The sequence below is a fragment of the Neolamprologus multifasciatus genome, chromosome 1, assembly GCF_963576455.1.
Source record: "Neolamprologus multifasciatus chromosome 1, fNeoMul1.2, whole genome shotgun sequence".
Lineage (NCBI taxonomy): Eukaryota > Metazoa > Chordata > Actinopteri > Cichliformes > Cichlidae > Neolamprologus > Neolamprologus multifasciatus.
The window spans coordinates 32,488,660-32,503,223 of NC_140439.1; the positions used below are offsets into that span (position 1 = coordinate 32,488,660).

The 14,564-nt window shown below is 39.3% G+C and overlaps 1 protein-coding gene across 2 annotated transcripts in view; it reads right to left on the bottom strand.

The window, feature by feature from the left end:
- The window catches only part of LOC146526095 (AT-rich interactive domain-containing protein 3B), a 57,568-nt gene that overhangs the window by 4,652 nt on the left and 38,352 nt on the right, over positions 1-14,564 (bottom strand). For both annotated transcript variants that reach the window (XM_085150278.1, XM_085151070.1), the window contains exons 5-8: positions 6,434-6,617; positions 4,211-4,470; positions 1,593-1,865; positions 723-815 (exon numbers count right to left, since the gene is read on the bottom strand). In XM_085150278.1, the coding sequence (XP_085006404.1) occupies positions 723-815; positions 1,593-1,865; positions 4,211-4,470; positions 6,434-6,617 (810 nt within the window). The remainder of the gene's footprint in view (positions 1-722; positions 816-1,592; positions 1,866-4,210; positions 4,471-6,433; positions 6,618-14,564) is intronic.

Here is a 14,564-nt window from a genome sequence, read left to right on the forward strand (position 1 = left end):
TCACACCACACAGTACCGCCATACTTGTCAATGCTCTTGTCACATCTCGTCTGGATTAATGTAATTCTCTTCTCTATGGTTTACCTCATAAATCCCACCATAAACTGCAGTTGGATCAAAATACAGCTGCTCGTATTATTTCTAGAACTAGATCCACTGAACACCTGTTCTTAAACAGCTCCATTGGTTCCCAATTCACCTCCGTGTCAATTTCAATATCCTGCTTCTCACTTTCAAAGCGCTTCATAACCTTGCTCCTCCATATCTATCCGATCTTCTCCATACATACACTCCGCTCTTCTTCAGCTTCCCTTCTGTCAGTTCCACCTGCTCGCCTGACTACCATGGGACTCAGAGCCTTTAGTTGTTTTGCCCCGAGACTTTGGATGCACTTCCACTTACTTCACGGATCACACACTGTCTCACCACTTTTAAATCACTACTCAAAACCCATCTGTTTAGAATCGCATACACCTGATCTGTCTTAGGCCATTTTTACCTTGCTCAGTTTTTATATTTGCTTTTATATTTTTATGTCTAAATTTTATCTACCATGTTTGCTATATATACACATTTTTCTTATGTTTTTTATGGTATTGTTTACGTGTTACTGTAAGGTGACCTTGAGGGTCTGAAAGGGGCCTATAAATAAAATGTATTATTATTATTATTATTATTATTATTATTATTATTATCATTATTATTATTATTATTATACACACCTGAGTAGATTGTGCCATTGACCTCTACTGAGACAGTAATGCTGGAATTTCCATTGGTTGAGATACTCAGAGACATGTCTTGCTGCTTCTCTTCTGAAAAAAATAAATAAGAGTGGAGAGATTATTTTTGTGTATTTTCTTTCTTGATAATTTCACCATTAATACATAATATGTATTTAGTCAGTTTCTTGACCCTTGACCCATGACAGTTTATGCTAAACTACACAACTAATGTGCATGATGACAGAATTATTTCCATGGTCAAGAAAAACAACTTAACAACATCTAACCAAGGGAAGAGCTCTGTCAGCTATTCCTGAAATACATGAAATGATTCAAATAATTACAGAATAGAATGTATGCAGATTTCTGCAAAGTCGTGCAGCAGCTTAAAACATATTAACTGATGGGCTTTGGTAAATCGGTTGCAGCTACATGCTCTGCAACGAAAAACACATTTGTTTTTGGCAGAAGAGTTAGCCTGGTGGGTTTGATGAGAACAAGAAACGAGCTCAGGTTCCCCCACAGAAAGAAAAAACTTAAGCAGTGAAAAGATGATAACAATATCTTACACTTAAAGATTTTTTTCTGTTGGCTAATGCATGCTTTGCTGCCAATCCCAGCAATACATTGTACAGCAATAGGTTTGGGTCCATGATAGCAGCATGCTCTTTAGAGATATCCACAGACTTTGGAGAATATTGATGGATATTCACCACAAACATTCACCAAAGTTTACAGATGTCTCAAAACACACTAAAACTGCGATTCCATAATATAATACCTCTAACTCCAATAGAAAAACAAACACTGTATTTAATTTCCAGGGTTTTTTTTAGACATAATCTCAACAAACGTCTCAACACTGACCTCTGGTAGGCATAGCAGGGGCTCCCAGACGCAGGTTCATAGGCATTTGGGAAGCCATGGCCAGTAGATTATGCTGGAAAGCCTGCTGCATCAGGCGCTGTTGCTCTTCTGCCAGGCGGGCCATCTTCCTCTCTGGCCCCTCTCCACCACCGGTCTCTAGCTTTTCTCTAAGCTGCTCCAGTGTGGCAGCTCTGGCCAAGCCAGCAACCTGCTGCTGACCCAGAGCCAGCGCCATGGAAGGTCTTGCAGCCATAATCGGTGGGGTCAGGTCATCTGGAGGAGAAATTGAAGTTTAGTCTGAATAAGTCAAAAGGAGTGATTCGTGATTCTGTGTAACTTGAAAACTGAAATGCATGAATCTATCAAGTTGAATTTGAAAGGTTATCAGTCCTACCTAATGGGAGCTATAATAGTAAAGCCCACACCTTGAGTGGACAAGTGGGTATATGTACTATCCATAGTACTGTACTAAACCCAGTACTTAAGGGGTTTTTTCTACTATAGAAAAGCTGATATGAAGGACCTCAATGTTTTTGCTCAGCCAAATGATTCCAATTTTGTATTTAGGCAACATACATCAGAATGGATGGAAAAACAAAAGTGTGAGGTCTGTGTGTTGGCAAAACAAAACAAAACAAATATATATATATGGTTTCTTGCTCTCAGACAAAAGGTAAGCTGGCAACTGGAACTACAAACTTTAATGAAATGATCACAAATGATGTTTCAAGAAAGGCTTATGTGAGTGCTGTGTGAAAGAGCCTCAAATTCTGCAAGACACCAGAGTTTAGACAAGCCCCAGATGTATCTGTTAAGAAGATCCACAATTTCTAAGTGAAGTAGGGAGACATCTGGTTTTAGGTTACATGTGTCATTTCCCTTTCTGGGGCAGTGAAGATAGTATGCAACATCTGAGTAACTGTTATACTGAAATGTCTCCTATTCACAGCCGTATTATAGTAACCCAATCACCCCTATCGGCATGCGTGGATAGGGCTACAGTGGCTACAAGTAGGCAGCATTACTTCACACAATGGGACACTTGAACTACAACATATACAGGTTACCCAGGACTGAACTTTTCTAAAGAGAGGCGCTGGTAACACAACACAAATACTCCGGTAACTGGGTGTTTCACCAGCAAAAACAAATATATACAACAGCCAGAAACTTGTAGGCCCCAACTACGCTTACTCCACAAATGGAGTTGTGTTGATGAAACCTGTTTATTCTTTTTATGTATGCAAGTTAAAGTTTGCATTATTTCTAAAAACATGTTATTTTGTGAAGATTAAAGACTTTGGACTATAAGTACAGGGGTACTACAAGGGTTATTCTCTATAAAATAAAATAAAAAAAACACGGGGAAACAACCTTATAATAACACCACCAATTCCCAGAAACGCAAACCTCTAAAAAACCATGGGAAACTCAGTATAGGTTACGGTTATATTTTACTAGTATGTATATCTATCTCCACTTTGTAATCTTAAAAAAAAAAGTTGCATTTTGTCAGAGAAATGTTTAGCTGAACAGCAGAAAAAGCAGCCTGAATGTCAGATTTTTGCAGAAGACAAGCAAAATTTGTGTCTGAAACTTTATGCTGGACTCCTTTACATTTCTTAACAAATACATTTGGCTGTGTTTTGGTTCAGATTGTAATGAAAGCAGTATAAGTACACAAAAAGAGAAACAAAGAAGAAACTGCAAGACTTCTACATGTCTCTAAAACGTTTTGATTAAACTGATCTTTAGCCATCTGATTTAATTTCTGTTGTTATAAATATTTTTTAACGCACTGATTTATAACAAAGTAGAACTGGTTTGTAGCTACATCCAATATATGAGTCAAAATCCTTTTTTTTTTTTTAAATTAAAGCACAGATTCTGCTGGGGTTCACAACTGAGTCACACACCAACAAAGTTAAAGTAACTTCAGAAAAGATAGCAGTGTAATGACAGTTATCAACCAGATTCCAGCTATGTAGACTAAAGGCAAAGGTCACAAAGTGTCCCCAACTATGTTATTAAGCAGTAATAAAGGTGAGAGCCTCGATAGCCTGAGGCAGAATTGGTTCCACCCAGATAACTGGGTGTACTCCATACATATACAAAGACATGAACGCTAAAAATGCACAAACACACAGGGACACACACGGAAGCAGACACTCACATTCACATGGACATTTGACAAAAACAGACCACAATGCTGCGACGTGTCAGGCTCCATATGTAGGGAAAAGTCCTCATCAAATTACTAAAACCAGAGCCTTTCATGTAGCTAAAGTTTTATTTTATGGTTTATCAATTGTTTTCACAGGTGTAGTTTTCCAAAACTGCAACAGAGGGCAGCATTTCTCTACAATCTCTTTCAAGGTCTTAACAAGCAGCACCCAGCTATAGTAACCAGTATGAAGCAGTTGTAGTTTTTGATATAAACATTTACTTAGTTCATTGTGGCCTTAATTGATCCAAAGGACCTTTAGACTAACACACAGTATATACATCTGAGAGCTGCCAGATAGGCAACAGAAAGTAAACCCCACTTCTATTTATTAACCAAAGGGCATAGATCAGATTCTGGTGTTTTCTTTAACCTCAAGCTTTCAAGCACGTACCTTTCTTCAAAGAGGGTCCCGGTGAGGCCTGAAGGCCATTGATAGCTACTGAGGCCCCCACTCCCAGACTGGAAAGGTGCATCTTTGGGGGTGAGAGGATGTGGGGAGCAGTGCTGGGAGAGGGAGAAAAGCGGAAGAGGCTGCTGCTGTAGGACGGACGGCGACCCTCACGTCGGTTACTATCGATGGCAGCCTGAAGCTCGCCTGGGGAGCTGAGGCCTTTCCTCTCACACTCATACGGGTACAGGTATTTCATGTACCTTAAGGAAAACGCAAAGCACAGTAACACGTGAGTTCACGACAGAAAGATTTGCACAGAAAATATCAGAAATAATATTGTAATATTTGACTACATCAAAACATTACAGCTGAAATATAATATTAAATGAGAGAATCTGTTAACATGTACAGCAGTGGCGTCAGCAGCCTTTTTATGAATATGTAAGAAAAGAAAACATTTTTCTCCTTCTTCCAATATGAAACTGAATATGTCTCATTAATAGCCTGTCAATAGTCTAACATTTTGGTTCTTCAAAAACTGTCCAGTACTATTTGACTTAAGGTGAACCTATTCTGGTAATTTACTCCTACCTACTGTTGGGCTCTTCTACAGTAGGCTCCCATCATTTACAGTTTAAAATAGTCCTTATTTTCTAAAGCAAGTAGCGTTAGTTCCATTTCCCTTAACTTTAAGACGACTTTTTTTTTTGTCTGACTGGCTGCAAACAAATATTTGCACAGCAAATGGGCGGGACTTCTCTGAGATGAACACCTGAGATGAACCTATTAACAATTGTGTCTCTCACACAGAGAGCTAAGACTTGGAAAAAAATTATTCTGACCTATTGACTAACGAAGATTACTTGCACATATGCTAACACACTCTGACCAATTAAGATGAGCATCCAGCACTCTATAAATGTGACAGAACATAAAAAAAAGCACACATGGGGACATTTAAAGCTGCAGTACGAAGACATGTGCACCGAGAGATGCACTGTTTATCCGAATGTGTATATAGCTCAGTGTATTTGTTCAGATAGTAGAGATAACTCTGTTTTATTTCACTGCGACTTTTTGTTTTTTTGTCTGTACCTTAGTTTAGAACAAAAAACAGACTGCTTTGAATAAAGACCTAACCTTTTATCTCCAGCAGTGCTGTCACAATGATTCTGCCCCCCGTGTCAAATCCTTTTGCAACTTTATTTCTCTAATATTTGATCCTTACAACAGACATTAGGTTGCATATTTATAAATCAAGCCAATTCGGTAAACTGAAAGTAACCTCCTTTCTTAAATGTATGAATTTATATAGAATTTACTGCTTTAAAGCTTTGCTCAAAACATGTTTGCTGTACTTATTATATTTGCATGACATCACAGCAGCACTGCAAGTATGCAGAGTCACAGCTCTGCAATGTTTTCCATGCCATAAATGAGCACACTATACACATTATGCGTGCTTACTGCATAATGGTGGGATAGAAGTACCAAGGATCAATAAGAAGCACGAGCAGCAGCATCCATTAGACAGAGCTAGCCGACCAATACTACACAACAGTCCAGCAACATTAAAAATACATCAAGGCTCATTAGGGATATGTACTGCTGGACAAGATAGAGGTGTTACCTCTGCTAAAGGGTTTCCATCCAGAGAGCGATATAGTTTTAGTCAGGGTTCGACATTATAAGCTGTCAATCAAACCCCACCTTAGTCACTGTGAACTCTGACCAAATTCACATCAATAAATCGATGGAAATCAATCATGTGTGATGTAATGCACTGAGGGGTTGGGGGTAAAGAGAAAAGTTTGGCCAGTGGAGAAAACTTGTGTGTGTGTATAAATACACAGGTACGGGTTCCAATGAATGACATTCATACTCATTCCAACACACAAATCCAAACACTCCTAACAACATGTCTATTTAGAAGCTGCAGCCAGAGCGGATCCTTGCATGTGCACGCAGGAGGCGTGTTTCCGCATGTATACTAGGAAGTAAAACTAGCTGTCGCAACAATTCTCTAGACAGCTGGAATTATTAAAATAAAAGATATAGTGAGAAGGACAACTGGAAAAGATGGCTGAAATGCTCCCGAAATGAACATACTTAGTGCCTGAAGAAGCTTTTGGCTTCCACACGATGCAAAAAGCTGCTGAAATTCTTTAATCGGTTCCAGCACCTTTAATTAGTTAGCTTTGTGTCACAAATGCAAAGACCTACTGTGTCCGCAGAGTAAAAGCAGCACTGGTGATGGAGGTAGGCAGGTTGAGTCCCTTTGTGATTTCTCTCCAGATCTTCTTATTGATAACCTCGACGAGGCCTCCCTTTTCTGTCACCAGCTTGTACAGCATGTACAGATCTAGGACCTGCTTGGCCATGATTGGAATACGATTGACTGGGGTTCCTACGGAAGACAGGAAAAGAAAACAAATATGGCTCAGTTAATTCTAAGCAATATCTTACAAAGGATGTCTTTGGTTCAAAGTGCATTTATGTCTCACATGGATAAAGTTTTTAATACTCAGACATTGAACCTTAACGCTGAGAATGGGCTCTTTCTGACCAAATACTGACACACAATGGAGTTCCCTCTAAAATGTAATACTTTTACCAATAGGCACCTTTACTTTGGAAAAAAAATAAGGCGGGAGCATGGTGGAACAATCCTAATCAGGCGTTTCAAGTTTTTTGTTTTTAATGCAGCGAACAACCACTTTGACTGCCACGTCAATTCAAAGCAAGGCAGAGCAGCAACAATAACAGAAGCAGCAGAGAGAATCAACATACTGGCTGTGTTGCTATTTAAGCACAGTGCATGGCTAAATTTAATGACCATAAACCTTTCCTCTGCTATCTTTAAAAAAATGGCAGTTGTTTCCAGTTTAATTAGTCACAGTGAGCCCAGCCAGCAGTTTTTCTTTTTCCAGGGCCACTCAGAAGCACTCGTGAACTCCCACGAGCACAACCCTTAGAGTGGTCTGTGGTTGGAACATGCAAAAAGGTGTAAATGTTAATACAATGGAAAAGGACCTGTGTTTAACACTCGAATTTCTGCTGAAATATCTTGACTTGTAGAGACACTAGAGGAGAAAGTCCTGTAGGAATATCTTAATAGCAAAGATGGCAGTTAACCCCCCTCCCCTGTCCACAAAGAGTCAAACAAATGTGAGATAAGGGAATCATATGAGTCAATCATGTTGCTACATTGATGCAATTACACAGTTGAGTTCCACGACAGATAGAAATGTGTGTTGGCAGGCATATCTACTTTATATTGTGGTAAAGTTTTAAAGCGTCCTCACCGTTTTTCTTTCTGGTAATCAGATCGCAAATAAACATGTGAGCGTTTGTTCAGAGCTCTGGTAGGTTGAGTGAGGCTGATTAGGCCAGCAGTCTGGATTGAGCCAGAAATAAAAGCTGTATTGTGATGAAACACTGAGCGTGTGTACTATAAATATAACCTGTGCAAAAACATGCTTAAGCTCATTTTGGGCCAACAACACTAAACTTTAAGCATTTTTATCAGCCTTACATACACATACAGTTTCTGAGTGACATTTGAAGTAAAGGTTATGACTCTAAATTAATTAATTAAAACAGGTACTTTGTCTTGCCAACACAAATCAGACGAGAGGCAAGAATGACTTTGATTTGAAGTTTTTACAGTGAAAATTGGATTCTGCTTCAAAGTACCACTCGATGGTGAAGCACCCAATATACTTTTGTGACCTCTACATATTGTTAAGGGTTGTTAGGTTAGACATGGGTGGCGAGGGCTATTTCCTGTGAAATTTGCCTTGAAAACACATTAGCCCAGTTAAGCAATTTAGCTTGACCTGGAAAAGGGGATTCACAAACAACACAAAGCAAAGCTGCTCTAGACTTTTGATACAGATGCATTAATCTTGTCAACAGCTTATCTGCAGCGAAGCTTGCTGGGAGCTTGAGGGGCGGATACGGTGGGTGGATGAAGAGGGAGGGGTAGTGGGCGGTTCCTGCACGAAACAGAATCAAAAAGTGCAATGTGCAACAGTGTAAGCATGAAGCAGGAGGAGGGGACTGAAGGATCGTGACAACCTGCTAATCCACGGGCAGCGGTGGGTAGGGTGTGGGGGTGTGTGGGGGGGCTCATGGATAGGCTGGTATAATGAAGCTTATTTAGAGGATTGCACTGAGTAAATCCACACCCCTCTGCGTTACTGCTGCCAGGCCCGGCACAGGGGAATCGTACAGATTTGTCTTCACAGTTAATGCCAGTCAATCCGCCAGCCCCTCCACAGGCTGCTCTTAACCTGGAATTGGACTCATTAATGACTCTGTGAAATAGCAGTGTGATCAGGCCATGAAGATTAGCCCCGATTCATTTTCCTAAGTTAGCAACATGTCTTTAAGCCATGTGCAAAGGTCCTAGGTGAACACATGGACCTTTGCAGTGGGGAGATCAAGACACCATGATGGCACTAGCAAAGCACTATGACCTTTTAGGTGTCTTAATATTAGTGATCAAGGAAATGTTTTACTACTACTGTATCCACTGAAAATCAATCGTCTCTAACCTGTTACACAGAAGTCACTATTAACAAATCTTTCTGTAAAAGGGCTTTGGAAGTACAGGCTAACTTTGGTGTTACTTTTTCATTATTCTGTGCACTAATGAAGCCTGAAGGCTTTTGGAACCTGCTGCTAAGGGTTAAGCATTTAAAGACAGTCCAGAAAGCTGGTAGGTATGATAACACATAAAAAGCAGAAAACACCTAAAAGAATACCACACACACACACACACACACACACACAGACACAAAACAGACCACCGTACCTGTAAAATGAAGTAAATTAAAAAGTTCACCTTTATCCATATAAATAAATAACACAGTCGATGGTGACATCTAATGTAGTATTTATAGCTGATGGATTTTTTTCAGTTTGTTAAAGCTGCACAAAATTGTTCTGGGAAAAGGGGATCTTATCTTCACAGCCAATTAATAGAAAATCAAGAGTGAGCTTGTCAAGATGCTAGCTTCTTTTATAGATTATTTGAGTTCCTGTGGTAAGAGAGAGAAGATGAGTTGTAGAAAGGAACAAGAATTTGTTTAAGGTTTCTGTTTAAGACCAGGTGTGCATTTCCACTGGATTTAGCAAGACATTAAATTAACCATAATTCTAATGAACAAAACTCCTACCTTACTTTTTCTTTTGAGGGATATATTTAGAGGGAAGTATTTTTAACCACTTAATCATTATAAGATCATGAATAACAAAACTTAAACTATTAATGTGTCATATTTACAGCCCATTTGTTTGCACCAGACTAGCTGGGCACTAAAAGTTTTACCAGAGTATCGAAGGACGAATTAGTGAATTAGAATTGGGACATTTTTATTTTGGTTACATAATTGTTGCGCCACTATCTCTGATCATTTGATTATCAAAATAAGTAAATAAAACCTGCTAAAATGATGAAATATGTGCAATAAGGAAGGAAAGAATTGGAGTAATAATAGTGTGGATTAGTTGCTGTGGATTAGAGGGGAGTAAGGTGGAAAGAGCAACACCAAATTTAAATTTATATTGTTGCTGTTGTTGTTGTTTTTGTTTTTTTAAACAGATTTGGATAAATTGCTCATTCACCCCAATAAATGAATGAATAAAATTTTCTAGAATGGTGCCAGCTTCCATCAAAGTTTGACTTCAAAGCTTGACTGATAGTGAAATTGTATATATATTAAAAAACACAACATCAACACAAAGCAAAAACCAGCAAAACAGCTGCCATTGGCCAATTGACATGTTCAAATGTACCAGTTGAAGAATGGAGAGCTTCTACTAAATTTTCTACTAACAAGCAATGCATCAAAAGGACCAGCAGCGCTACGCTGCGACCATCATTCTTTGATGCAGTGCTGGACATCAATCCTACATTAAACAATTAATACAACTAAGGGGGTCAGAGATCAGCCAGGGGTTATTGATGTGTGAATTAAACTGCAGGTCAGCAGGAAGCCATGTTTTCATACTGGCCAGGCTGTGAACAATGACAGCACAACAAATGAGACAACAACGCTGGCCCCATAGTGACAGGCCAGCAGCTGGTTAGGATTTTTATTCACGCCAACACCTCTGTCATCATTTGCTGTACAATAAAGTCAAAACAAGACTTTATTAATTACATACAATTTTAGAACATAACCCATGAAGCCAAAAATTTAACAATTTCAGACAGAAGAAAACAAACACATATCCATTTATACATCTTCAGTGGACCAGATGTGGTATTAAAAAACAAAAAAAAGGATTAATTATTCCATGTGTGACATCAGTCACGTTTCACATTTCAACATTGCTCAGCCACGTGTGAAAGCAGTGGGAAAACACCTTTAATAATACTGTAATTGACCAAAAATCACATTAGCAAGGCTTGGGCAGTTAGCCAGAGACAGTTCCCTCATTTGCGAAAACCAGCATGTCACCAGCCTTTGGTGTTCAACATCTGCTCCCTTTCCAACCCTGGAGACATTTAGCTCTAACAGGCTTAATTAGACCAGGCCCAAACATCTCTTTTGATCACAGTGGCACTCTGCCTCGCATGCACTCTGCTCTGGTGGAATACCTGTTCCCACTTCAACCTCCATGCTTAATTTCCACTAGAGAAGACTAGAGACTTTATGATTACCAACACAACCAACACAAGACCATCTCTTCCTCAAGCAGACAGCTATTGGGTGTTTCATCTCTCTGTAGAGACCTGATTTGTCCATTCGTCTGCTCTGAGTCTATCTGTAATTGGCTGCAGGCCTCACCTCCCATCATCCTTTGCCCCGGACTGATTTTTCCCCAGGGACACGGCCATCAGAAGCCTAGTGATTAATGGCACCAGAGGTCAGAGGTCGCTCTGGTGGGAAGTGCCGTGGCTGAGGGCCCCCGAACCACTACCCAACTCTTTCCTCCAACTTCCACCAAGAACACAAGAGCCACAGGGCTAGCCTTCAAACAACTAGACTTCAGACGATAACGGATGCAGATTATAAGGACAAAAATGCAAGAGGAATGTATTCGTGGAACAATATTTTGAAGAGTAAAAACAAATCATTATTCTTATATTTTATAATTTAGATGCTTTCCCGTAATGATTCAAGTGCTTTAAACTATGAAATATAAACTCCTCATCTAAAAAAAATGTGAATAAATTACACGGATGCCCACTCACAATAACACAGTATCATATGAAATAAAGAAAACAGTATCTAAAATTAATTTCAGAGGCTTGTGATCACTTCACAAGGAAATATGGCAGAAATAAACCAGATAAATTAAAAAGAAAAAAGAACCCATTTTGCCCTTTTGATGTATTATAATTACTGATTAGAGAGAGAATAAAATGTATGACTTTGTATCTAAATGACCAAAAAAAAAGGAACAAGTTCATTTTATCTGACCTCTGACCTATTTTTAGCAGGAAACAGCTGTTCACATTAAAGGGTCTGTATAATAAATCAGTTGGGTGCCCCTGACGCCAGTAGTGGTAAATTAAATATTGCTGACTTCACTTGATGGGCATTTCTTTAAATAATTAAGTGACAGCCTGACAGCCTTACAGCGGACAACACACAGGAAATGAATTTTTTACTGAATGAACATTGACTGGTGTGAGGTTTCACTGTCATCTACAGTGAAGAAAGACAGGAAAAAGAGGAGGGAGAGGATTAAACACCACATCACATCATCTCATCGTTTTTGGTTTCTTTACCTCTTCTGATCAATTTAGAAATTCCTCGCAGGGATGATTAGATTTTTTTACTTTTATTTTTAATATGACTTTAATATCTTGAAAGTCCCCTTTGGAGGGAAGAAAGGAAGGATGTAAGGAAGGAGAAAAGGAAGGGGGAGGTGTGGTAGCTAGCCAGCTGGAGAAAGACTGGATTACTGGATTCTTACTGCGGTAAGAAAGGTGTCAGCCAGCAGAAACAGCCCCTGGCCTTGTAGCAGTGTCTGAACCCTTTTAGTGTGCCGCTGACCGAGACCTTTCTCCTCCTCCTCCTCGCTACCTCAAACACCACGTCTACACAGCAGATCAGACTAAACCAAATCTCTTGTTTCTTTTAACTTATGTTTCCTCATTTGAATTTAAGTACATTCACTGTTAGTTAAACAATAATACCAGAATATTTATTTCCTTGAGACTGCTCCGGTCTAACTGATGATATTTGATACTCTGAAGTGCCGAGATGAAGTTTTTATGAATCCCTAATGTGCTGCTTCAGATGTTTTCTGTGCATGTATATTAGATACTAGTCTCAATAGAAAGAAATCCTTGTTCCCATCCATCTTGAAGGAATTTTGTCTGATGACATTGCATCTAAATACAGAAAAATATGTTTTCATTTTTAGAGAATACCAACACAGACCAGCCCAAACCCTTCATTAACCTGGGGCAGGGAGACACTGACAAGGGAGATAAGTGTCTGGGCTCCACATGCTGGGAGTTTACTTTATGTAGGCAGCCCCTGGCTGTTTAGTTTATGTTCATACTTCAGGCCAGAATATCGTCAGGACTCTGGTGTTCACTGGGGCATGTTTGTTTTATTTTTAATGCACGACCAGGGACATAAAAGGTAAAAAAGCCTTGAGTGCATGGAATTTGCTATCTTTAGTCCAGACAGAGCCAAGCCTCGCACGACGGACCAATTCATATCAAGTGTTAAGATATGTAGTGCCCTCCACCTAAGGGAAGTTAAATGTAACATTACACTATAGATGCATTGCTATTCTAAGCATGAAGCTAAAGCTGCAGCTGGCAGAGTCACATAAAGAGAGAGAGAGAGTCATCTAATAAAGTCTATATAATATAAGTCAGTCAATATACTCCTGTATCTCTGGCTGCAGAGGTTTCATTACTTTCATGTCAATAAAATGCCATTAATGTGAGCTGACAGGCAGACAAAGGAAAAAAAAGAAAAGGCAGGAAAAGCCAAGAAATGACTTATCTTCTGTCAACTGTATTTGACCGCTGATGTGATAAGGAACACAAAAACCAAGAAAAACAAAGGCTTTCTATTGCTGTGCGAGCTTGAAGTCAAAATAAAGGACGCCACGTAGAATGAATTACACTGGAACAAGTTAAGCCACATTCATCCATCTACAGAGATAATGTGTGACAACATTATCAAGCCCGGCCACTGCATGATGTCACTATACCAACAACAGCACAGTAAAGAGATTAACCAATGTAAGGACTACGTAAGGCACCATTATCAGCTTACAGACTTACACAAATAATAACATTTTTTCATATGACGAATTTAACATGTCCCTTTGTTGATGAAAAATTAAATAAAAGGTTAATAAATTCCTTTTTTTTTTATTCAAAAGCCAGCAGATCCTCTCTCTTCCTTCATCCAGGTTTTCCTTCTACCTCAATAAAAAGAACAATGCTTAAGGGAAAAAAGGCAAACACTCAGTGATGGATAATTCACTTGAAGCTATATTTGCTTAGAAAACAGGGAGAGGAGCTTCTTAGTAAGAATTATTACAGTCAGCAGGCAGCCAGTATATTAAAGGAGCTGTCTTCTGTGCACTGTCAACTGCTCTGGGCTCGTGTAAAACATCGCAAAGCTGGCAAGTCTCCAGACAAAAGTCAGAAGCTGTAAATCACAAAGGCTGCTGTTCACACACTGGGAAGTCTGTCAAGATCACACACAATGACACTATTAGAAACTGAATTTGACAATTTTTCAAGTGCAGAAATCTCTGCAATGATAAAGTGGACAAGATTTTATATGGTGTTTTAAGTACCATTGGTGGATTGACCTCCTTAATCTTTTGACAGCTCTGTCAGTAAAGTATCTCAGAGGTGAGATGGATAGATATACAGAAAGAAAGACAAAAAGAAAAGAAACATGACTCCTTCTCTGTGGGTCATGAAGATGGGTCACCTGTTGAAATAGAGGGGGGAGGGGGATTGAAAAGGTTGGATAGCGCGAAAAGTGAGACGGCCTCTCCATTTGTAACTCAAGTCCCCTCGATTCCCAGAGACCAGGCAGATCAACTGACCAGACCCCAATCAACACCGGAGCCATCAGAGAGATGGATGAGTGGACGGGTGGATGGATGGATAAAAGTGGTGGTTGGGGTGTCTTATGCTGCAGCGTTATTCAAAGTCACTGGTATTTTTAAAATGTCTTGTGCATTAGAAAGAGAGAAGGGAAACATACATTCAGCACATTTATTCCAGTCCAGAGAGAGAATATTTTGCTTGTTGATAAGTATATCGAGGGAAAACCTATTTATGTGTGTAGTATTTCTGCTTCCTTCAAAGTAAGCTCAAAGCAGTAAAGGAAAAACTCCTTCAAGGTTT